Genomic DNA, 23743 nt, shown 5'->3' with positions numbered 1-23743 from the left:
AGACTTAACCCACTGAGCCACCCAGGTGCCCCTAAAAATTAAATATTATCACAACAGTGTGTGACGCTGCATTTTTATATAAATCAAAAATGAAGCTGCTCAAATCAAATAAAAGATTCCATTTTGTAAGGGCCTATTCAGCCAGAGCAGCCCCACCCCGGTTGAACTGCCATTTTGTTGTAAAACTTAAATTGACCTTGCCCCCCCCCCCCCAACGGGGAAGTTATTTAAAAGCAAGTCATGGAAACCAGTTGCAGGTAACAAAGTCCAAGTACAAGGGTGGGTCTAGCCAGGTGGAGGTATTCAATCAGTGGGGGCGCATACTGTCTCCGAGCTACCGAGGAGTATGGGCCCCGCCCTTTGGGAGACTTTTGGTGCCAATCTTAACCAAGGTGTCATAGGCTGGTTCAAATGTCTACTAGGGTAAATTGTAATTCAGTTGGTCGCCTAGCATCACTGTGGAGTTTCCTGTGTGCATTACAATCTCATTGGCCACCCGTGTGTGGCCGGGCCCAACCGCATGGCCTTTGCTCTATAAAAGTTAGTCTGGAAAGCAGGGAGGGGTCGTCCTCTCTGGAGGGGCGGGCCCCGGTCGGTGTGTTTGATGGTCGTTATGATTCCTGATGCGTGGCGCAAAATAAAGCTTTGCTTGACCTTCGCTTTTTATCAGTCTCGCTCCTTTGATTACAGACCCTAACACCCACCTCCATCCATGGTACCACCTCCTCCCTCCACACTCCACCTGCTCTCACCTGTGATTCCTTCCGAGCCTGAGCTCACGAGTTTAGAATGGGAGGCAGCAGCCACAGCCGCAGTGGAGGGACATGAGAATGATGGAGAGAGTATAAGCATCCGGTCAGCGGTCAGCACCGGGGTACAGCAGATGACGTCACCGAGCTGCATTCAGCATGGGCCACAGCTCAGAGTGAATGTTGACACAGACTCAGGGTGGCAGGAAGGGCTCCAGGAAAGGTCGGGTCTAATAGTTGCCGGTCAGGGGGAGACTGAGCTGCAGCCAGAGCTGGCCTGGGGGTGATGACGAAGCAGGAAGCCAAGAATCGAGCAGGCGAGAGAGCATTACGTTTGAGGTTCACGGGTCCATTTGGGATACGACAAGACAGAAGCTTGGGGGGAGTGCCCCGGATCCTTACCAAAGATCCTGGGCACCACGGTTCTCGAATCTCGGCTCCAGAGCAGTTGTGGGCAGAGCAGCCACAGAGCTGGGGCTGAGATTTGATCCTGGGACTCTGATAGACACACTTGCCAAACCTCAGGGTCCGTATGACCACAGATACTTTCAAAGTGGTGACTCTGGCAAGTGCCGTTCTCTGAAGGCCTCCAGGGAAAGCCCACCTGGAAATGATCGCTTGTCAAGTCACCGGCCAGAGGCCCACTTTTTTCTAGACTTTCCGTGTTTCCCTGCCCTGGAGGCTTCAAGGGGTCCCTGTTCTCCCCTCCCCTGCAAGGCACCTCCAGACCCACCCTGTGCGTCTTCTTCAGACTCATTTGTGGGAAATGATGGAGCTGCAGAGTGATCTAGAAGAGTGGGGCTGCAGAAACTCCACCAGAGTGAACCAGAAAGGAATAGGCAACCACAGGATAGGCTTCCAGAGTTCATAAAACACTGCAAGGCAGCAGACTACAGAGTGCCTTGTCTGAAGGAACATTCCATCCATGCTCCTTCCTAGGATTCTACTGTCACCATGAACGTTAATTGTGTGAAGAGATAAGTATGTGGGATATTACTAGTTGTGCCCCTCTGTCTCCTGATGGCTTCCTTCCCACGGCACAAGAAAAAGATGGGAAAGGCTGGAGAAAGAGAAAGCAGAGTATTCACATCCTTGTAAAAGTGCATTGTTGTGGCAGGAGGGACTCCTCCCTCTCCTCTCTAAGTGCCTGAGTAATTTTGAATAGGAGTGGTCTTGTTCCTAAAACCCAAGTTCAGCAGCCTTTCCCTGGAAAGGTCAGTACTCAAGAGATGAGTTTTGACTGGGGAGAGGAGCTTTACTCAGGAGGCTGGCCACCTGGGGAGAGGGTGGGCTTTTGTCCAAAGGCCAACTCCAAAGTTTCTGCCTGGCCTGGAGATTTTTCAAAGGGGTTGAATTCGTTAAGGAAGTGCTGGGATCAGTGACCTTTCTGGCTGGTGCCAGCTCCTGAGTTACCTCTGTGCTGGGAGATTGATTGTACCAGAAATTCCAGTTCCTTGGTGCCCTGGGTTTGGGTGGGGTGCACAAGAAGGTCTGATATTTTCATATCCTGTTGTTGTGCAAGAGTATTCTGTTCTTTCTGCCAAGGAGGACAAGTTTTACAGATGTGCAAAGGGGGGTTGGTAATGTGGTGCATGACCTTAGACTCATTTGCTAAAAGAGTTTTGAGAGAGTCAGAAAGCCCGCCTCTGTGGCCTGCGGAAGTTCTGATCCCTTATTGCCCAAGGCCAGTTGTCTGTAAATTTCAAGGAAGGCAAGTTAATTCTGTTAGAGACCAAAGGCATTAAGTCAGCAAACAATGCGGTGTGTTACTTGAAGCAAGTTAAGACAGCCTGGAGGGCTGTTAGAGTCTGAGGATACTCGCATATAAATGAGCCCTCCTCCCCTAATTTGGCAGAAGCCTGTGTGGGTTGGTGTATATTTCTGCTTTTGTTTGTTTATTTTAAAAGGGAGCGCTTTGCAGATTTGCGTGTCCTCCTTGTACAGGGGCCGTGCTAATTTCTGTATCCTTCCAGTTTTACTGTATGTGCTGTCTCAGCAGGCACTGCGTAGGTTGGTATTGGCATAGCAGATTTCCACACTGTCTCCTCATGCCCAAGGCATCCCAACAGGAGACCCAACCTTGGAGACACACCCACCCCTCTGCTGATGGGATCACAGACGTGAAAAACTGCGTTCCTGTCTTCTAAATTAATTAGCTTATGAATGAATTAATAATCCAGTCATAATTCTGAACCTACAACAGAGGAATTCCTGGCCTCAGGGAGGAGAATGCTGTAGATAAACAGTATAACCAACTATAAAGCCAAATCATAAATTACTAGTAGAAGAATTAATTTCAGTGTAATTAAGTTATCTTCATAGAAACCTCATGAAACCTCTTGTCAAGCAAGAAGCAAGGCTGGTAGATTCAGCCCCCAAAAGCTGGAGCGCCCAACTGGTTCAGTCCGGGCAGCATGCAAGTCTTGATCTTGTAAGGTTGTAAGTTCAAGTCCCACGTTTTGAGCCCAATGCGAGGCTTGAACACAGGACTCAGATCAAGACCTGAGCTGAGGTCAAGAGTCGGACGTTCCACTGACTCAGCCACCGAGCCAGCTCCTACCACCCACAAAAAAAAAAAAAAAAAAAAAAAAAAAAATCTTAAAAAAAATAGAGTCCAAATTCTTATGTCCTGAAATATGTATATCCAAAATGATTCCAGAAATGGACTCAATTTGGATCATAAGGAGTATGCTGGAGTCTCCAGTGTCTGTGATAATTACAACGGCATTTGCTTTATATCGTACCTAAGTACCAGCCAGGGGAAGTGTGGTTATTTCATTGTATGTGAAGAGCACACCGAAGGTCCGAGACACTAAGTCACTGGACAAAAAAATCCCACTGCTTGGAAATGGTAGAGTCGGGTCCTTAAAATCATCAAAGAGAATTGCAAGCACATTATTTAAAGCCACGAACGGGCTAATGCCAGAAACTGGTAAAAGCGTGGGACTCAGGAGTGCTGATGGGGAGGAAGGTCAAAGGAAGGGAGAGCGATTTTAATTTTTAATTTTTAAAAAAGCATGAGCTGGAAGTTTTACCCTATCTATGCATGCCTTTGAAAATTTAAAAGGAGCCTAGGTTGGCTCCACATGGCCCATGAACCAATGATAGTGTTAAGCATGAGCGCTATGGGGGACAGATAGAATGTTTTTTTGTTTTGTTTTGTTTTGTTTTGTTTTTTAAGAGAGAGAGAGAGAGAAAGTGCCTGCCCAGTGCGCATGAACTGGAGTGGGAAGGTGAGAAGGGCGGGGCCAGAGGGAGAGGCAGAGAAAGAATCTTAAGCAGATTCCATACCCAGCATGGAGCCCCCGATAGAGGCTCCATCTCAGGTTCCTGAGATCCTGAGCTGAACTTAAGTCAAGAGTTGGTTGCTTAACCCACTGAGCCACCATACACCTTATTCATTATCAGTGGGAGGAATTGGCAGTGCTGGGAGGGTGGGGAAGAGGGGCGGCCTCAGCCAAGCCCTCGGAAAAGATTGAATGACTCCTGTGAAGGCCAGGAGGACAATACCCAGAGACCCGCAGGTGAGCCAGGTTTGGGAACCTGTTTGGGGAACCACAGGGAGAGAGTGTTGGGGTGCATGGCAGAGGCCAGCAGTGCTGGAGGAGAAGGTGCTGTAGAACAAGCAGGGCAGATCAGGAAGGACCTTGCTGGACGTGCTGGGCAGACTGGGTTGGGTTTCATCCTGGAGACAGTGGGGAGTCACTCCCTGATTTTGAGCAACCTTGAAGATGGAAACCAGGTCACGTTTCTGTGATCCTAGTGTCTTCCCTCCTGCTCAGGACTGTCACAACCATCTTAGCAAAGACAACAACTTCCCAGACCACAAGCCTGCTCTCTATTCTTAACTCGTTTATTTACAGCAATCCCTGCTTTACCTGCCATGGGGGGGAGGCAGATAACCCTAATTCTGAAGGACTATCTCCAGGTCGATAGTAGCCTAATGCTGTGTCCTAATGCCTGTCACTCCATTCACTCCATCTCATCACGCCTCCTGGGTCATCTCGGGAAGGATGAGTGCACTACACTACACCAAGATATTTTGAGAGAGAGAGTCCACACTCATATAGCTTTTAGTACAGCGTATTATTATAATCCTCTTTTTATTATTAGTTATTGCTGTTAATCCATTACTGTGCCTGATTTATAAATTACACTTTATCATAGGTATTTGTGGACACCTATGGCATCCTATAGGAAAAAACATAGTATTTATGGGATCGGATACTATCCATGGTTTCAGACATCCACTGGGGATTTTGGAAATATCCCACCATGGATAAGGGAAGGGAGGGGACTACTGTAGGTGTTTCTTTGTTTTAATATTGTTTGTTGGTGTTGGTGACCATTCTCCGTGTGTCTCTTGTGTTTTTGCCTGTCTTGCCAGGAGGTATTGACTGCTCTTTCTTCCAAGTTCTTTTCAAGTAGTGTGAAAACGTCTTAAAAAAAAAAAAAAAAAAGAGGGGCGCCTGGGTGGCGCAGTGGGTTAGTGAGTGGTTAGTGAGTTAGTGGGTGACTCAGACTGCCTTTGGCTCAGGTCATGATCTCAGGGTCCTGGGATCGAGCCCCACATCAGGCTCTCTCCTCAGTGGGGAGCCTGCTTCCCCCTCTCTCTCTGCCTGCCTCTCTGCCTACTTGTGATCTCTCTCTGTTGAATAAATAAATAAAATAAAAAAAAAAGAATATTTGTAGTGTGAAGAGCCTTGAAAGATAAGAGGGAGTATCTCCCTCCAGGGAGAAGACGGATTTGTTCAGTGTCCTGTATAATAGTGGTAAGATCTTCCAGGACAAAAGCCAGGCAGGCTTACCACCCATTATAAAAAATTTGGGTTTCCTTACTTAAGATACAAGTACATCTCCTATAATGCAACCCTCTGTGTGCGCTGCCGTCCCCCGGACCCCCTTGCTTGCCCTGTAGGTGCTGTGGCTCAGGGGACAGGTGCAAATGCTGGCACCTGGTTATTCTCTACTGCTGGGAGCAAATCTGTCCTTTGTCTCTGACCCAGAAGTCTTGTGTCTTCTGAGAGGAACCGTAGGATGTGGCCGGATGCAGTAGGTTCACATCTCCGTCCCTTCCCAGTTTCTGACAAGTGGTTTTTTCATGTTTGTCTTTATTTTCACCTCGCCGTTTCTGAAGAGCCTTATATGTACTGTGTTGCTGTTGGCCATCACGGGGAAAGATAGACAGACTCCTGGGTGGCTCAGTCTGTTGAGCGTCTGCCTTGGGCTCGGGTCATGACCTCAGGGCCCTGGGATCGAGCCCCCTGTCAGGCTCCCTGCTCAGCGGGGAGTCTGCTTCTCCCTCTGCCCCTCCCTGATACTCGTGTGCACTCTCTCTCTATCTCAAAGAAATAAATAAAATAAAATCTTTAAAAACAAAAAAGAAAGACACTCTACATAAGTGATTTTGTCTTTTGCACAGAATTTATCCTACTTTGGAACAACTTTATTGGGGTCTAGTTTACACGTCATGAAGTTTACCAGTTGCAAGTGTACATGATTCGGTGACGTTTTTGCAGACTTCATTTTGAGATTTTCCATTTTGTGTCTAAGGGCACAGTCAGAGACTTTCCAGGAACATGTTCTGGGAGAAGACAATTCCCACCAGGCTGTGGCAAGCTGCCCAGGCAACCCAACCACAGCGGGTTACATTGTGGGAGAAAACCCACAAGAGTTAGGAAATTGGAATCTTTCTTCTTTTTGCTGGTTTTATACACTTCATCACTGAGAGGCTCTTTAAATTCTCCTCTCAAAGCATTTCGTTCAGCACCGTCCAACAGAACTTTCTGCCATGGCGAACACATTCTCCATTGTATTGGAAATCGAGGAAATAAACCCAACATTTTATTTAATTTTAATTGATTAAAAAAGCTGCTGTGACCAGTGGCTCCCATATTGGAGATCATAGTTCTTGAAAAAAAAAAAAATGTCAACACTGTGGCTTGGGAGGGACCCTCAAGATCTGTGACCAGGCTCCAGTGTTCTCCAGGATTTCCTCACCTGGAACACATCTGAGATATGACCTGACGTCAGCAGGTCCTGGGAGAGCTCTGGGTTCTAGCAGTTCACCCCGGGCTGCCATCTCTCTGGCTACATGAAGGCTGCAGCTGACCCTGTTTCTGGTGGGTGCGCAGAGCACTCTGGGGCCAGAAAACACAGTGTTTCTCGTGGGGGGGTGGGCGGTAGCAACTGCATTGAGATCCCCGTTTCAGGCACATATATTGGGGAGCAGTCATTCTTGGTTTTTGATCCATAGCTTGTTTTTTTTATTTTTAAGATTTTTATTTATTTATTTGACAGACAGAGATCACAAGTAGGCAGAGAAGCAGGCAGAGAAAGAGGAGGAAGCAGGCTCCCCGCTGAGCAGAGAGCTGGACAGGGAGCTCAATCTCAGGACCCTGAGATCATGACCGGAGCCGAAGGCAGAGGTTTAACCCACTGAGCCACCCAGGCGCCCCCATAGCTTGGTTTTGAAAAGAGCTAGGACAGCTAGGCTCTGCACCCATTTTTCCAGCCTCCCAGTTGATTCTTGGGGCTCCCTTGTACCCTTCCGAAAAATTCCTTTTCTAAATGAATTACTCCAAGTGTGTTTATCCTGACTGAAATCTGGACTCCTCACTGATGGAGAGGATATATAAAGTTATAGCCCTGAGAAGATTGCTTTCCAATGTTTTGCAAACATTTGGATATTTACCAGGGGGCATTGTTCTGAGTGTCTCACAAAATAGACACATTCGTCATGCTATGTGCTTGTGGATACAAATACTGGTATCACTGAATGTGTGTGTGTGTGTGTGTGTGTATGGATTTACTGGGGTGAAATGGAGACAGCTGAGCAGACTTGATCCCTGGAACATTTGGTAGCCCCCCGGAAGTTGTTTGGACCAGCTGTAGCTTGATGGGTTGCACCATCCCAGCCCCTCCCACCCTCCAGAGAGCTCACACGAGCTTTCCCCATGTCCAGTCTGGTTCCCTTCAGATGGACTTGGGAGTTGGGAATTCTTTCACGATCCCAGGGAGCCCAAGGCCAGCTCTGGGGACACTGCCCACTTCCTGCCAGAACCAGATCCCAAAGAATCTGCTTCAAACTAACACTGTAGCCAGAAGCTGAACTCTCCGCAGAGCCTACCCCAGGCAGGAAATGACAATAGATTGGCTCCATTGCCAACCCCGTTTCTGTCCCACAGGTTGGTCTGCGTCCTCTTGCGCTTGTGCAGAGACTTGGAGTCTAGGTGAGGAGGCAGGAGGAAGCAATTCACGGGAAGGTGGGGTGGGCGTCTATATGACCCCAACTGGGAACCAGGTTTAGTGCTTCCCGGGGACCCCCGGCTCTCAGGCTGAGGCTTCCCCTTGAACTCTGGACCTGGGACATGACAGAGAGCCAGTTATGGGAGCTAAATCCATGCCACCACAGAGAACGGCTATATCAAAGAGACCCTAGTGCCCTTTGTCACAAATATTGGTCCTGTTTCTGGCCTCATGCCTTGAGATCGTTGCTTTCTTGGGGAAGGTGACTTTGAAGTAAAAGGTGCCAAGTGGGACCTCTGACTGTATGTCTGTTCCTGCCACCAAGAAATGACAGGTGCCTCTGGGCTGGAGGCCGGAGTGGAGAGAGCAGGGCAGGGAATTTCCATGCGTGGGTCTTCTGATAGAGCACCCTGGTTCATCCTCCCTCTCTCCACCTCTTAACCTAGATGCTTGTCATCCCTGGTCTCAAACGCGCCTTTCTGCCTCTTTCCAGCTGAAGAGCGGCTTGCCAGAGGGACTGGAGCTGATGTTTCCTGCAGCAGCTGAAAGTGGAGCGTGGGGTCAGGCTGGCCTGGGATAACCCGGCGTGCAGGGCACATCAAAGGCTTTGGAGACCGCAGCGCTCCACGCGCGCTCTCATGGCGATACCACCCCAAACCAAGGCTGAACGTGAACGTCATGCTGAATCATGTGCGGAATTGCAAAGAACCCTTCTTGCTAGATTTTTTGTTTTTGGTTTTTTTTTTTTTTTTGCTTGCCACGTTTGGAATAAGGTAACCAGATCCGAACTCTTTCCTTAATTGTCCTCCTGCTTTGCTGGTTTTTGGAACAAGGGTGTGTGGTGCATTTTAGGGGGCGGAGGGCTGCCTCTACATGGCCTGTCTTGCCTATGGTTTTCCTCCTGGGAGACTGTTGGGAAGACTCCAGACAAACAGTCTAGTTCTTTGTGACTGCGGTTAGAGGCAGTGTGTGTTGTAAGAGGAAGGCTTTCCATCGGCTCAGGCATCCCCGGACCCCGCCGGCCTCAGGGCCCATCAGGGTGGTACTCGGGAAGGCCCGTCAACTCTGAGCTCTGGGGACCTCCATCGTTTTGTCCAACGGACTTAAGGGCCCACTCAAGCGAGGTGGGTCCTCGTCTAGGGACAGTTTCACTAGTGATTAGGATGGAAGCACCTCACCCCCTCCGTTCCTGGACTCTGGCTGAGGGTTGTGCTGGGTTCCAGCTCCACGACAGCAGGCAATAAATGCAAGGCTGTCCAGTCAGCTCTGCAAAGAGCAGGTGGTCAGAGGCTCCTGGACTGAGAATATCTATTCCTATTACTGACCGTCTCCAGCAAGGAGTGGGGACACAGAGCTTTGTTCCAGGGCCCACCCCAGAGGCCAGGCCAGCCACTGCCGATGCTACAAATGAAAGCTCCTGTCTCTTCTCCCCCCAGCCTGCACCTTTCTCTCCATCCCGATTTTCCATTGCTTTGTCTCTTTCCATCCCCTGTGACTCTTCTCTCCTGTCACTCCATTCTCCCTTTCCTCCCTCCCTCCCTCCCTCCCTTCCTTCCTCAGTCAGTTAAGCATAAGACTCTTGATTTTGGCTCGGCTGTCACCTCAAGGTCATGATTTCAGGGTCATGATCTCAAGGCCCGCGTCAGACTTCACTCTCGGTGCATAGTCTGCCTGAGATCCTCTCCCTCTGTCCTCCCCCCACCCGCCCCCAACACACTCGTGCTCTTTCTCTCTCTCTTTTACAAATAAATGAAAGAAATCCTTAAGAGTTGCAAGCTCTACAGACTGAACCAGCCAGGTGCCCCTCTTTGCCTATCTTTCTTCAGCTTTTTTTGTTGTTGTTAAAGATTTTATTTATTTATTGAACAGAGAGAGACACAGTGGGAGAGGGAACACAAGCAGGGGGAGTGGGAGAGGGAGAAGCAGGCTTCCTGCAGAGCAAGGAGCTGGATGCGGGGCTTGATCCCAGGACCCTGCGATCACGACCTGAGCTGAAGGCAGACACTTAATGACCGAGCCACCCAGGCGCCCTCTTTCTTAATCTTGAAATATTGCTTAAACTAACAATATGGAAAATGGGAATATATTTTATTGAAAAATGTTCCATTTGTTGAGCACTAGAAATTATACAGTGAGAGATGATAACCTTCTTCATCACACCCCTTCCCCTCCCACATGGTAATGGCATTTACAATGTACTCTTTGTATTTTTCTCTAAATTTATGTATATATGTATCCACACATACCTGTAAATATGTACACGTATATACCATATTTTTCCATTTATAAAATAGGACAATATTATACATACACCCTTTAAAATCCCAAAAGCACACAAGGTATTCTTTTTATGGCTGCCTAGATTTTCATTCTACAAATAAATTATAATTTATTTCATCTGTCTCCTTTTGAAAGTTACCTAAGGTTTCCCCAATTTCTCAGTCTTACCTAAAAATGTGGCAATAAATATTCTTATACTTAAGTCTTTGTGCACATAGTAAAGTATTTTGCTGGTAACAGCATTAGAAGGAGAAGTTCTTTTTTTTTTTAAGATTTTATTTATTAATTTGACAGAGAGAGAGAGAGAGATCACAAGTAGGCAGAGAGGCAGGCAGAGGGAGAGGGAGAAGTAGGGCTCCCCACTGAGCAGAGAGAACAATGCAGAGCTTGATCCCAGGACCCTGAGATCATGACCTGAGCTGAAGACAGAGACTCAACCCACTGAGACACCCAGGTACCCCTAGAACAAGAATTTGGGTGTGACACACTGAGTCATATGTAATGGGAACAAAAACAACATACCAATTGATTACCTAGCTAATTACGTTTTCTACTCAGGGACATTTTCACTGACTTAGTTGTGCAAGCCGTAGGGACCTGAGTAGAGCACAGTCAACCTTTAGAAACGAGTTTGTTCCTGCCCCCGTAGCCAGTGCCCACTTGGCAGTCCGTCACCAATAAACACTGGTTGGGAAAAAAAAAAAAAAAGAAAGAAAGAAAGAAAGAAACGGGTTTGTTCTGGAAACTGGATGGAACTGGAACCTCAGGCGTTTGGTGTCAAAGAGAAAGGGCAGAGAATGAGCCCCAGAAATCCACGTGGGCAGAGAGGGCCAGGCTGTGCATACACAGGCCATACCTCCCAAAGCTGACCAGCGAGGGAAAGTTTAAGGAAGAAAGTATCTGACTCATTTGTACCCAATGTATGAAGGTTATTGAGTGATGACACAGGCTAATGCCATTGGAAAGAGTTTAATGTTACTGACAGTTTCCCTAGAAACGAGACATGCTATGCCGGGTCACATGAGGAAGCACCAGGTTTGGTCATGAGGAAGAAGCAGCAGAGATGGGAAATCATGGGCCAGAGACTTACTGTGTGTTTCCCAAGGGAAAGGCAAAGCAGGGCATGGCAAACAGTTTGGCATTGTCTAGTTAGATGATGTTGCTGGGCTCTGGGCTTTCGTGGTGATCTCTACTTGTCTGGTACCTTCCTCTGGGTTGATTTAGGGAAGGGACAATATTGGCTTTGTGTGCATGAGTAGACAAAGGGGGTGGGCCAGAGCATGAACACAGATCACAGGGAAGATCGGACCTTTAGTTTGGTCCTGCAATGGATGCTAAATTAAATAGATAAATACAGACTCTAAGAAAACACAGAATATTATTCCAGATGGAGGGGCACAAAGGAGTCACATCGATCAAATTGTAATGTGGGATTCTGGATTGGATCCTGAGCAGGTAGCGGACATCGGGGAAACTTAAAATAAGGTCTGTAGAGTAGTTAATAGTATCATGGCAGTGTTAGTTTCCTGGTTTCAGTAATTGTATTAGAATCATGTAAAATGTCCATGTTACGAGAGATAACTATTGTCTTTGCAACTTTTTTGTTAAGTCTAAAATTTTCAATATAAGTTAGAAAATATTTTACATATTTACATAATTTCATAACTATATTATGCAATATTTTACATAATTACATGATTATATAATTATATTTTACATATTTGCATAATTACAAGTTACATAATTTATATATCGTTTTACATAATGATACATACAAAAATATTATTATCATCCTGAAATCCGTCTCTGCTAAACCAGGAAGATAACCCATCATTGGGAGAACTAGATGAATGAGATGTTGCCTTAATTTCGGTAGGCATGTCTACTAAAACTTCGGATACATTGGTAGAGTCTTTTGGGATACATACACAACATTTAGTTTCAGTATTAGCATAATAAGTCCCCCCTTTGACTTGCAATCAGGATTAGGTTTTGGAGGGCCACTTTTTGAATTTGTGGGTGATTCCGTGTTGGGTTGGGTTAAAAGGTGGCTGCTGTATGGTTGGCTAAAGCCTCTGTTTGTAATCTTACAACTATAGAGGTGGGTCTCAGGACAAATGAGGCTAAGGGGGTAAAACCATAAAGAAGTCCTCTCTGCAGACTGCCTGGGTGACATAGTGAGTTAAGTGTCCCAACTCTTCTTTTCAGTTCAGGTCGTGATCTCAGGGTCTTGAGAGGGAGCCCCATGCCAGCCTCTGGCTCAGCTCAGAGTCTGCTTGAGACCCTCGTTTTCTCTAAAATAAACAAATACATCTTTAAAAAAAAAAAAAGCCCTCTTTGCCTGTTGTCTAGCCATAACAGTATCCTAATTATGAGGAAGCACTGTCAAGTGGGAGATGACTTGTCCCGGGAGCTAAGGGCATCTCCAAGTGCATTCTCCAATCCAATTATAAAGACGGTGGAGCCAATCCTTTAGCTCCACAAATTCACAGTTAGTCTCATGGAGTGGGGGGTACGCTTTGACTTTCGAGGAGCAATTTTGTTATCCTAACCACATCGAATTGATCAAGGTGGCAATTCCAACCCCAGGGCTTACCCCTTTCAGCTGAGCTGCCTATTTTGGGCGCTAGAAAGCACCACATAAATGGTTCCAAGCCATCCCAATAAAGATATGTGTGGTGCTGTTATGGTGCATATTGGGTTTCCCTCCCATGTCTTTTTAACTCTGCTACCCCGAGTTACAGCCCTATTGTGGCTCACATATGTGAATGTCAACCTGAACTGAAGAAATCTGCTACTCATCATACTTGGTGGTTATAAACAGAAAACAAGAAATAGAATAGGGAAACTCACAAGTGTTATGCTCAAAAACAAGAAACTTCACTCAGGAAAACCAAGGTTTAGCTCTTAAACTGTACTTTGTAGCCCAGATGATGAAATCCTCTGTCTGGCTCTGTGTGTCATTTGTTACCTGAAACTGGGTTCGCCTCTTGGTGTGTGTTGAACCAAAAGACACAACCAAGTCAAAGAACAGGAAAAGAAAGGATTTTATTTGGAACAAATAAAGGAGAACACAACTGAACAAAATTGGAGAAATTTTAAGCTGAGGGTACATCCATAGTCATGAAGGGGCTTGCTCAATGGGGAATACAGAATGGACTTGGGGCAAAAATCATCTTGAAATGACTGAGTCCACGTCAAAGTCACCAGGGTTGGCAAGGGTCAGCATCATGAATTCTGTGGCTCCTTTTGGTCCAGTATCTGAGCACTCAAAGGGGGGTTAGATCCTGCCAAGATAACTTACTAGTGTGTGTAAGGCTGTCTGCACTTATGAATGAGCACTGGGAGTTTTAATACTGATTCATCATTCTGGTATGATTAGGCAACTTCCTGGCCGTTTGTTCTTTCAGGAGATGGGGAGCAGGGGCAGCTAAAGTTAACTTTCTTATATTAAGAAAGCTTTGTCTGTCTTTCTTTTTCCAAGGATCTCTAACTCTTTCTGGTCACACATCCACAGTTTTTTTGAGTCCAGATCAGGCATCCTCTTAATGATAAACAATGTTGCCTGATAACACAGTTGACACTCCACATTTATCTTAACCCAGGATGGTTCCAAAGAAACTGTATGGAGAGAAGATCACCTGAGGTCAGCTTCCCAGAAATAAGGGGCTAAAACTTACCCTGAACATTTTTTCATTCACCGCCCACCCTCTCCAACCATGAGCCTGCAAGAACAAGTTTAACATAGACCACCAAGACCTCGCGATCCAAAAGAGGCATTAATGGACTCTTCACCCCCTAAAAAATTGGTCCGGTTTTTGATCATTTTTTTTTAAGATTTTATTTATTTATTTGACAGAGAGAGAGATCACAAGTAGATGGAGAAGCAGGCAGAGAGAGAGAAGCAGGCTCCCTGCTGAGCAGAGAGCCCGACGCGGAACTCGATCCCAGGACCCTGAGACCATGACCTGAGCCGAAGGCAGCGGCTTTAACCCACTGAGCCACCCAGGCGCCCTTGATCATTTTTTATAGAGGTTATAACATCATCTAATATGGGATCAAAGACGGGTTTAAAATGTACCAAACATAGCAGCATATGGCATTTCTACTAGTTTCTACCATTGCGGCCAGGATCTTAGTCAACTCTTTGTTCCTTCTTTTATCCCTTTCTTTTTCCTTTTCCTCTCTTTCTCTCTCCTTCCTTTCCTCTTTCTCCTCCTCTGTTTCCCTTTTATTAAAAGTTTTGTTAGCTTCTCTGACCAAATCTCTTATAGTTAATTCTTGTAATCCCTCCAGCCTCTGCAGCTTCCTTCTTAAGTCTACTGCAGACTGTCCAGTGAAAGCCATGGCTATTGACGCCTGCTGTTCCTCCGACTGAGGGTCAAAGGGAGTATACCTCCGGTAGGCATCAAGAAGCCTTTCTAGAAATAGAGAGGGGCTTTCAGTAGGGCCCTGGATTACACCTCTTACCTTAGCCAAATTAGTGGGCTTTCGACCTGCTGCCCTGAGACCCTGCCCCTAGAGTCTGGCAATAGATTTCGAGGTGTCTCCTACCTTCAGGCAGATTAGGACCCCAGTCAGGGCGCATCAGAGGGAATATTCATCAATCAGATTAGGAAGCTGGGTAGGTTGCCCGCCGGGGCCAGGCACATTCTTTCGGGCATTCAAGAGGACATTGTCCTTCTCCTCAGAGGTGAGGAGGACTGAGAGCAGCTGCTGGCAGCCGTCCCATGTGCGCTGATGGGAGTTCAGTAGACAGGTGATTACATCAGTTAAGCAGGCAGGGTCCTCAGAGAAAGGAGGAGTATTATTCTTCCAGTTATGGACACCAGAGGAGGAGAAAGGCCAGTACTGGAGGCTTGGCATGCGGCCCCCTTGCCCATCTGGAATATCTGGGCCATAAGGTCTGAGCGGGAGCATAATGGCTTCAGCTTCAGGACCTTGGTTGTTATCAGTCCGGGTCGTGCGGCTACGGGTGCCATGGGCTGGTCCGAAACGGGAGACGGAGGAGTCAGGCACCGGTGCAGAGGGGGTGGAAGGCGGATCAGGAGGTCCCGGTTGAGGTGGTAGGGGCTGTGGACCAGGTACGGGAGGGTAAGGAGGGGGGGCTTCAAAGAGGAGAAGGTCCTGAGAGTCTGGAAGTATAGGGGGCTTGAGGGGGTTTTTCGGGGGAGCTGGAATGGGTCCGGTGGAGGGGGTGGGTGCTGTTAGAGCAAGGACTGCTGGGCTTGCAGGTGTTGGGGACGAAGGAGGTGGGAGATTCCGGGGGGGGGGGCAGAAAAGGCTTAACCCAAGAGGGAGGGTTTTCGCAGAGATCCTGCCACACCAAGATGTAGGGCTCCTGGTCCGGGTGTCCCTCAGGTCGGGGCCGGTAGATGACGTTCTTGACCTGCAAAATCAGGGTGAGATGGAAAGACCCCTGGTGGGGGGGGGAGTTGACCTCAAAAGATGGCCATTCAGTGGCACAGAGAGTCTGCCATTTAGCTTTCTTTACAGAGAGAGAGAGAGATTATGAGCTCTAGCCCGAACCTCTGACCAATGGGCTAGGGTTAGAGACAGGGGAGTTGATGTGTACTGTCCCATCTCGAAGTACAGGAAGATTCCTGCAGTCACCAAACCTAGAAAAAAATAGGACGCAAGCACTTGTCCCCAGTGGGACTGTAGGAGAGATGAAAAATAAAATAGTGGCCTATGATAGTGTTTTCTGGGATATAACAGATGTAGATCCTCCGGATCTACCCGATAGGAGGCCACCAGGTGTCCCTGGCCCTCCTTCACCTCTGGGGCATCCCCCAAGGTCGCAACTGTTGTTTCTGGACACGTCTGTCAGACACTGAAGGTTGCCCAGATATCATCAGAAATCACGAGAAAACAGAATCAGACTAGCATGTGCACATGAATATCGGTACCGAAAGAGGAATAGGCGCCATATACTTACCCAAATAAATAAATAAAATCTTTAAAAAATAAATAAATAAAACCTTACACAAACAAGGGTGTGCCACCACTTCTTTGAGATGGTGATTTCATTTCATTTGGGTATATAGTGTCAATGCTAGCAATAGAAATGTTCTTTTACCAGCACCTCCCTGTCCTCAATTTTTTTTTTTTTCTTTTAAGGAATAGCAGAGAATTGGAATTTGACACACACAAGCCCTGGCAAAACCACAGGCAAGTCCAGAAAACAAAGGATACCTCCCCTGTGGGGAAGGAAGCAGCATTCCTCATCCCTCCAGGCAACAACAGCTCCCTCGGTGAGAAGCCACCACATTTGCAATTCCAACTTGCCTGTGTTTCAGTCCTAACTTGTCTGGCATTGGCAGTTCTCCTGTATTCCTCCAAGAAACCCCCTTTTCCAGAGAAACGCAGGGAGGTGGGGATTGTTATAGAGGAAAAGCCCATTGGCGTACACTGGGAGTTCCGCGTGTAATGGCGGCCTCTTGCCAAGGACAGAGTCTTCCTCTTGCTGAGGTAGTCACGTAGGCTTCTTCTGGTTGGTTCTGCAAAGGGATGTATGTGTTATACCGTGAAAGCTTCCCCTTCTGGGCTTCTGACTCCCATTTTAAGTGAGGTTTGCTTTATGCAGTTTCAGAGGAGATTAAGACAATAAGAAAAAGAAAAGAGAAGTTTCGATTTTATAAATTCATTTAACATGAAGCCATCAGGTAGATATTCTAGAAGCTGCTTTCTCAATTACACACGTCTTTGGTTGGTGTACTTCTTTGTTTACTTGTTTGTTTACATTTTAAAAGACCCATGCACAGGGGTGCCTGGGTGGCTCCGTGGCGGCTCGGTGGCTTAAAGCCTCTGCCTTGGGCTCAGGTCATGATCCCAGGGTCCTGGTGATGAGGGAGCAGGAGGCTGTCTGAGGACAAAGCAAAAGCTGGCGCCTTGCACCCCCTCTTCACCCGCTTCCCTCCATACGTGTGGCATTCCTCAGGCACCCCTGACTGCCATAAAACGATAAATAGTTAACTTGCAGGGATCGCAATCCTGCAGAACAGGAATCTCCCTTGCCCTACAAGATGTCCTAGAGACCTAAACAGGGAGGTTACCTTATCAATAACACAAATTTCCAGAGGCAATAACTCTTGGTTCCTGAAGCCCTAATGTCCCCCTCCCACCATAAACTGGAGGAGACTGGGGTAGAAGGGAATGTAAATGATAGCCGGATCATAACACCCCACCAAGAATCTCCCAATTATCTTGATGTTAGTGCCTGACCTAAAGGACGACATTGATCAAGCCATAAGGGCAAAGACTCCCCCCGGCACCTTGTAGGCCCTCTCTAGCATGTGAGAACTCTGTCGAAATCTCCCATTCCTTCACCACCTCCCCCCAACCGTGGGGTATATAACATGCCCACCCTCACAATCGGGGCAGCAGCTCTTCCTGCCCACGGGTCCTGTCCCCGTGCTTTAAAAAACCACCATTTTGCACCAACGACGTCTTAAGAATTCTTTCTTTAGTTGTCGGCTCTGAACCTCCTCACCCCACCGAACCTGACGTAGGTTCTGGGACTTCATCACTGGGATCGAGCCCCGAGTCGGGCTCTCTGCTCAGCAGGGAATCTGCTTCCTCCTTTCTCTCTGCCTGCCTTCCTGCCTACATGTGATCTGTCAAAAAACAAAACAAAACAAAACAAAACAAAAAAAAACAAACAAAAAAAAAACCCATGCACACTTTTCAAGAAAAGGGTTTTCATCTCATTCTGCTCCCCCCCAATACTCAAATCCTGAGAATCTTCCTTACAATGCCTCAGTGGCTCAGGGAAATGGGTATTACCCCTGTTTTACAGATGAGGGACTGAGGCACAAGGAGATGAAGGTCATGGGAGAGTCTCTGAGTGTCCCAAGACGCGCAACACAGGGCCCAGCACAGGGTCAACTTCTCGGTTTTCCTGCCTGCCCCACAGAAACTGGGTGGGGTTGGGGGGGGGGGGAAGCTAGTGATGTAGTTTGGGGTCTTCCTGGCATGTGGAAAATACCACATTTTCATAACGAGCTTGTCTAGAAAGGTTTCCTTCTGCCACAGAGAAAGATAAATTAGGAAATTATGAGACACAGGCGGGGAGGAGTGGGAAGCTTCCAGAAATGGCCAGAGATAAAACAATAGGACATGGTGGGGAGGTGTCTGGCTGGCTCAGTCATTAGAGTGTGCAGCTCTTGATCTGAGAATCATGAGTTTGAGCCCTGCGTTGTATGTAGAGATTGCTTAAAAAAAGTTAAAAATAAGTTAAAGAACAACAACATGACAGGGGATCCTCTTGTGACCCCCTGTGTCCCTCATCCTTCCTTCCTTCCCTCAGCCATGAGCAGTTAGAGGCCCTTACCTGGGGCAGTTTCTGGAGATTGGGGACGAGAAGCACCGGGACTTGACGCCCAGGACCTTCAACTTCACAACAAACTTCTGGGAGCCAAAGGACTCAGGACAGCAGAGTTCAAAGCAGGGCCAGAAGGTGCAGTTGGGGCCGCAAAGGCGAGTCCGATTCAGAGGCAGGATGGTGTCGTCATCACAGCATTGCTCCAAGGGGTTATAGAGGTGGTCCCCACACCTGGGGGCAGGCTGGCACAGCCACAGCCCCGAGGCCATGGGGACATCTGGTGGAGACACTGATGCTGTGGGTTCAAGAAGGACCAGATACCCACTTCCCAAGGGCACCCTCCTCGCTCCCCATTCTTCCCCACCCTTGTCCTTACCTGTGACTACTTTTGCACACTGGAGGAAGAAGATTGTTATGCAGACAGAAACTATGGGAGAAAGAAGGGGGGCTCTTTTAGGGTTCCCCGAGTTAGTTCCAGCATGTGGGGCTTCCTGTACACACAATGCCAAACAATTCTGAGACACCGGCAGGGTGGGAATTCAACTCCATTCTGTGGCTGCTACGCAGAGATAGAGGTTATAACAGTTTTTTTTTTTTTTCTCATTAGCCAGGTGAAGGGATCATAGGTGGAGTCTGGGGAAGGAAGGGTTGCGGCGCACCTATCCGGCTGCAGGTGTGCTGCTCTCCCCATCGCCCGTGGACTCACCAGACTGGAAGCCCTCCAAACCTAATCCTTTTGGGTTTTTACGGTGGGGCTTATTGCATGATCGTGTCTGACGAAGTCACTGGCCATTGGCCGGTTGGGTCTCTAGCCCCTCTCCCCTCCTAGGAGTTAGGGAAGGTGGGAGCAAAAGTTCCATCCCTTTACTCATAGGATTGGTGCTCCTGGCTGCCAGCTCCCATTCTGGGGTGCGGTCCAAAAGTCACCTTCATTCCCAAGATTCCCGTTTCACCTTTACGCTTCTGAATCATTTTAACAATCAGTGAAGCCCAACTCTACCTGAGGAATATATTTTGGTTATTTGAATCAGGTATGTATTTCTTATAAATCATTATATCTCAGGGTGGACCATGGGGCAGAGAAAGTGGCCGTGGGATCCTCAGGAAGGTGAGTACGGAAGAAGCCGCAGGTCAGGGGGATCTACAGGTGTGGATTTGGATTTGGGGCCACCCCGGCAAGGGCGTTAGCTCTGGCAGGGGCAGGCGCTGCGTAGCTGGGGCTCTCCAGGGGAGGGCATTCAGGGAAGACTGAGTCCTCAGCCTTGGCTCCCAGATAGAAGGCATCTGGTTTGTTAAAGAATGGAAGGATGGAGCTGTTTGTCACAGATGCCTCTGAGGCAACCAGGAGTGGGGGAGGAGCCCGGGATGATGCTGAGGTGTGGGGGCTGCGCTGGGGCTGGAGGGGGATGGTGCTAGCCTTTGGGGGTCCTCCTTACCTGAGACGGAGCTTCGTGGTGTCATCACTTCCGAAGAGGTGCTGGACAGTGAAGGAGGCCGGTCAAGTCTGGAACTTGATTGTACCCTGTGGGCAGACTTCTGTCACCAGTTTCTGATTGAGCCATTCAGATCAGGCCACTCCCAGCTCTCCAGCACTTTCCAGAGGAATCACCAGCACCTAGTTGTTTTAAAAGGAGACTATTTGGTCTGCCCTTAGGTGTGAGCTCCTAAAAATAACTCACAGACAGACTCACTGCTGCTTCCCAGGCTACTCCAGGCTTCACCTGCCTGCAGCTTGGCCCCGCAGGGTTGGGATACTGGCTACCAATTCGTCTGGTCAACATCATGTATCCTGGGCACTGAGGGGGAATGAAGGCTTCATCATGGCGACACCCGTTCCACATCCCCAGGCTCAGCCCCATCCACATCCCTGACTCAGTTTCCCAGCTTGTGCCCAGTGCCGTACACATCTTGGTTCCCACTCCAAACCCAATTTCTCTAAAATGTTTAATTTTTAATTTTATTTTATTTAAATGCAATTGATTAACATACAGTGTATTACTCATTCCAAAGATAGGGTTCAGTGATTCATCAGTTGCAGACAACACCCAGTATTCATTACGTCACGTGCCTGCCTTAATGCCCGACGCCCAGTTACCCCAGCCCCCTCCCCCCCGCCCTGCCTCCTCCAACAACCCTGTTTGTTTGCCTAGAGTTGAGTCTCTCATGGTTTGTCTCCCTCTGATTTCACCTGATTTTTCCCTCCCTTACCAGTAAGCTCCTCTGTTTTGTTTCTTATATTCCACATATGAAGGAAGACATATGATATATGTCTTTCTCTGATTTATTTCATTTAGCATAATCTCTTCTAGTTCCATCCATGTTGTTGCAAATGGTAGGATTTCGGTTTTTGTTTGTTTGTTTGTTTTGAAGATTTTACTTATTTATTTGTCAGAGAGTGAGAGAGAGCACAAGCAGGCAGAGGCGGAGGGAGAAGCAGGCTCCCCGCCGAGCAAGGAGCCCAATATGGGACTCGATCCCAGGACTCTGAGATCATGACCTGAGCCAAAGGCAATTGCTGAACCAACTGAGCCACCAGGGAACCCAAGATTTCACTGTGCATATTTACAACATTTTCTTTACCCATTTGTCTATCAGTAGGCATTTGGGCTCTTTCCACAGTTTGGCTGTTGTGGACATTGCTGCTATAAACATTGGGGTGCAGGTGCACCTTTGGATCACTATGTTTGTATTAACTTCATTTTACAGAGGAGGAAAAGGAGGTAAAATGTGTTCCCGCTGTCATGCAGGAGTCTAACCCAGCCAGGCTACTCTGAAGATAGGTACCCGATCCTCTTCGTTCTAGGATGTCCCTCCCTATCCCCTTGGCCTGCTCTGGTCTAGCTCCTCCCAGCCCCTTCATTATCATCACTTGGCAGTCATCACTCACCTGGGGACATACTATGCCTCCCCATCTCCCCAACAAGGCAGGTAGTGGGATCTTCTGAAGTACCCGTACAAACCAGTTCCTCTCCAGCTTACCCCTGTCCAGGATCCCCAGGGCTTTAGGTTGGCATCCAGACCCCTCACCATGGCTTGCAGGCTCTTTGTCATCTGATCCTTGCCGATCTCTCCCCTTGTGATAGTTCCTACTCATGTCATACTCTTCCTCCTTGATTTCTCCAAGCCAGCCCCTCTTCCTGGAGTGCCAGTTTCTCTGCCCCTGGAATTGGCCAGTAAGTTTTCATTATGGATTCCAGCAATACCCCGCACTTGGCGGGATTAATACTTATCCACTGACCACTCCCTCTGTGTTCTGCTCTGTGCTGGAGGCCTGTCAGGGATCATGACATCCTAGGTCCTGTCTTTCTGGGGCTCACAGTACATGGGGAAGACAGACCCATCCCAGGACAGTGAGACTGCCCCAGGTGGGTACCATGGGGGTGTCCAAAGGGTCAGGGAAGACTTTCTGGAAGAGCCATGGGATCGACATAAGTGAAGGCCTGGGGATAGAGTGAAGGGGACTGGGAGATAGGACTCAAAGGTGTTGCACAGGGTCACAGGTTACCCGTGCACTGAACACTCAGGCTCTGGGGCATGTGGTGGGGTCATGGGCTGTGACCAAGCCTGCCAGCCCCCGCCCCTGCTGAGACAGAGGTCACTCACCAATGGGGTAGAATCCCAAAAACAAACAAAAGAAGCAAAACTGCCGCTTCCAGTCAGCGACCGGAGAAGAATTAGGCACAAACAAGTCAGCTGCAAGAGATTGGGAGCAGAGGACAACACTGGAAAACGACTGCTGCCACGAGCATCTCCACAGTCTCACTTTTATTAGATAGAAACAAGAGCCAACAGAAGGACCGATGAAGGTCAAACGTTAGTCATATCTTGCGGACAAGCAAGGAGAAGGAAAAGTTTATAGTTGACCAAGCACATTCACAGGACTCATCTAACTAACACCGGGCGCTTCTGGGAAGAGAAAGGAGCGATCACGGAAAAGGGAAGCCCGCGGTTTTCGTTCCACCCTGAGCTGACCGGGCGTGCCCGGTGCTCGGCTTCCCTGAAGCAGGCGGCGTGCCCGGCTGCCCGGCTTCTGTGAAGGGGCGGCCTTCCGCCCTGAGCGAGCCGGGCATCCCCAGCTGCCCAGCTTCACGGTCGTACGTCATCCAAAGACCTGTTGCCAGTACATGTATTTCTTAAGGCCATATCTAAATGTGCTTGGCAACTAGTAAAATCCTCCAGGGGTTACAGTTTAAGTAACAAACTGTTCCAAGGGACAGCAGCACAAAACCAGACAAGCCAATGATTAAAACAATCAGAGACTGTAATAGAAGCTAAGAAGTCACACTGAGTGTGGAGAAGGAGCAGTGGGAGACCTGGGAAGCTGACCTGGTAGAGAAAGACCCAGAGGAGGCGTCCCCTCAGCGAGATCTGAAGAAGCCAGCAGTGGAAAGGGAGTTCCAGACACAGGGAACAGAAGAGCGAGTACAAAGTCCCAATGTGTGGTTTGGCCATGTAGGGATGGCAGCGGGTGGGGGAGCCTGGAGTGAAGACAGGAGGAGGCAGGAGGGCCACAGAGCTATGTACCCACAGGAAGGAGGAATAATCAATGACGATGCTGGAGTATCTGCCCTCCTGGCCCTGCCCTGAGCATTTTACATGCGTTGCTTCATTGGATGCTCACAACCGCTATAAGGGTCGTATTCTACCTGAATTTTAAAGAGGAGGTAACAGAGGCTTGGGCTTAAATAATTTGCCTACGTCATCCCAGCGATGATGTGGCAAAGCTGGGATTTATGCTAAATCTTTAGGACCCCACCTCTTGGTAGCCCCCCACAGTAGCCTCAAACGTCAGGAGGGTAATGGCTTATAGTTTGGTCACCCTGCTGTCCCCAACACCTAGAACAGTTGGAGCTAGTGCACAGTGTTTGGAGAACTTGGACTTTCCCATAGGACAAGAAAAAGTAAGAGAGCTTCTGCTTTCTGCCCTGCAAGAAATACTGAAGCATAAAAATACAAAAATGACTTGCTCCTTTCTGGAAACATGGGCGGAGATTTAAGGGAGTAGTTACCATACGGGAGTAGAAATTACCCAGCCACAGAAGGAAGTCAAGCAATAAGGAGACGGCTATTAGATGTGTATTATAAACTAACGGGAGAATGTGAGGAGTTTTCACTCAAGGCTGGAGACAAGTTCATTGCGTTC

General features: G+C 48.1%; 1 protein-coding gene, 1 non-coding gene and 1 pseudogene across 2 annotated transcripts; all 3 read right to left on the bottom strand.

Annotated features, from left to right (window-relative positions):
- Positions 1 to 2648: 2648 nt before the first annotated feature.
- Positions 2649 to 2752, bottom strand: LOC123391293. Its single transcript, XR_006605917.1, has one exon. It is a non-coding gene; the product is annotated as a U6 spliceosomal RNA (small nuclear RNA).
- An 11477-nt stretch (positions 2753 to 14229) lies between these two features.
- Positions 14230 to 16178, bottom strand: LOC123391184 (annotated as a pseudogene).
- Positions 16179 to 16269: 91 nt separating this feature from the next.
- Positions 16270 to 20532, bottom strand: LOC101679125 (insulin growth factor-like family member 3). The gene is made up of 4 exons (XM_013063829.2): positions 20037 to 20532; positions 18977 to 19027; positions 18610 to 18877; positions 16270 to 16777 (listed from the first exon to the last, which is right to left on the bottom strand). The coding sequence occupies exons 1-4, from the start codon at positions 20059 to 20061 to the stop codon at positions 16753 to 16755; spliced, it is 369 nt and encodes a 122-aa protein (XP_012919283.1). The 5' UTR covers positions 20062 to 20532; the 3' UTR covers positions 16270 to 16752.
- Positions 20533 to 23743: the final 3211 nt, after the last annotated feature.

The sequence above is a fragment of the Mustela putorius genome, unplaced genomic scaffold (assembly GCF_011764305.1).
Source record: "Mustela putorius furo isolate JIRA1106 unplaced genomic scaffold, ASM1176430v1.1 tig00000196_pilon_pilon_pilon, whole genome shotgun sequence".
Taxonomy (NCBI): Eukaryota; Metazoa; Chordata; class Mammalia; order Carnivora; family Mustelidae; genus Mustela; species Mustela putorius.
This window is presented reverse-complemented; position numbering and strand designations above follow the sequence as displayed.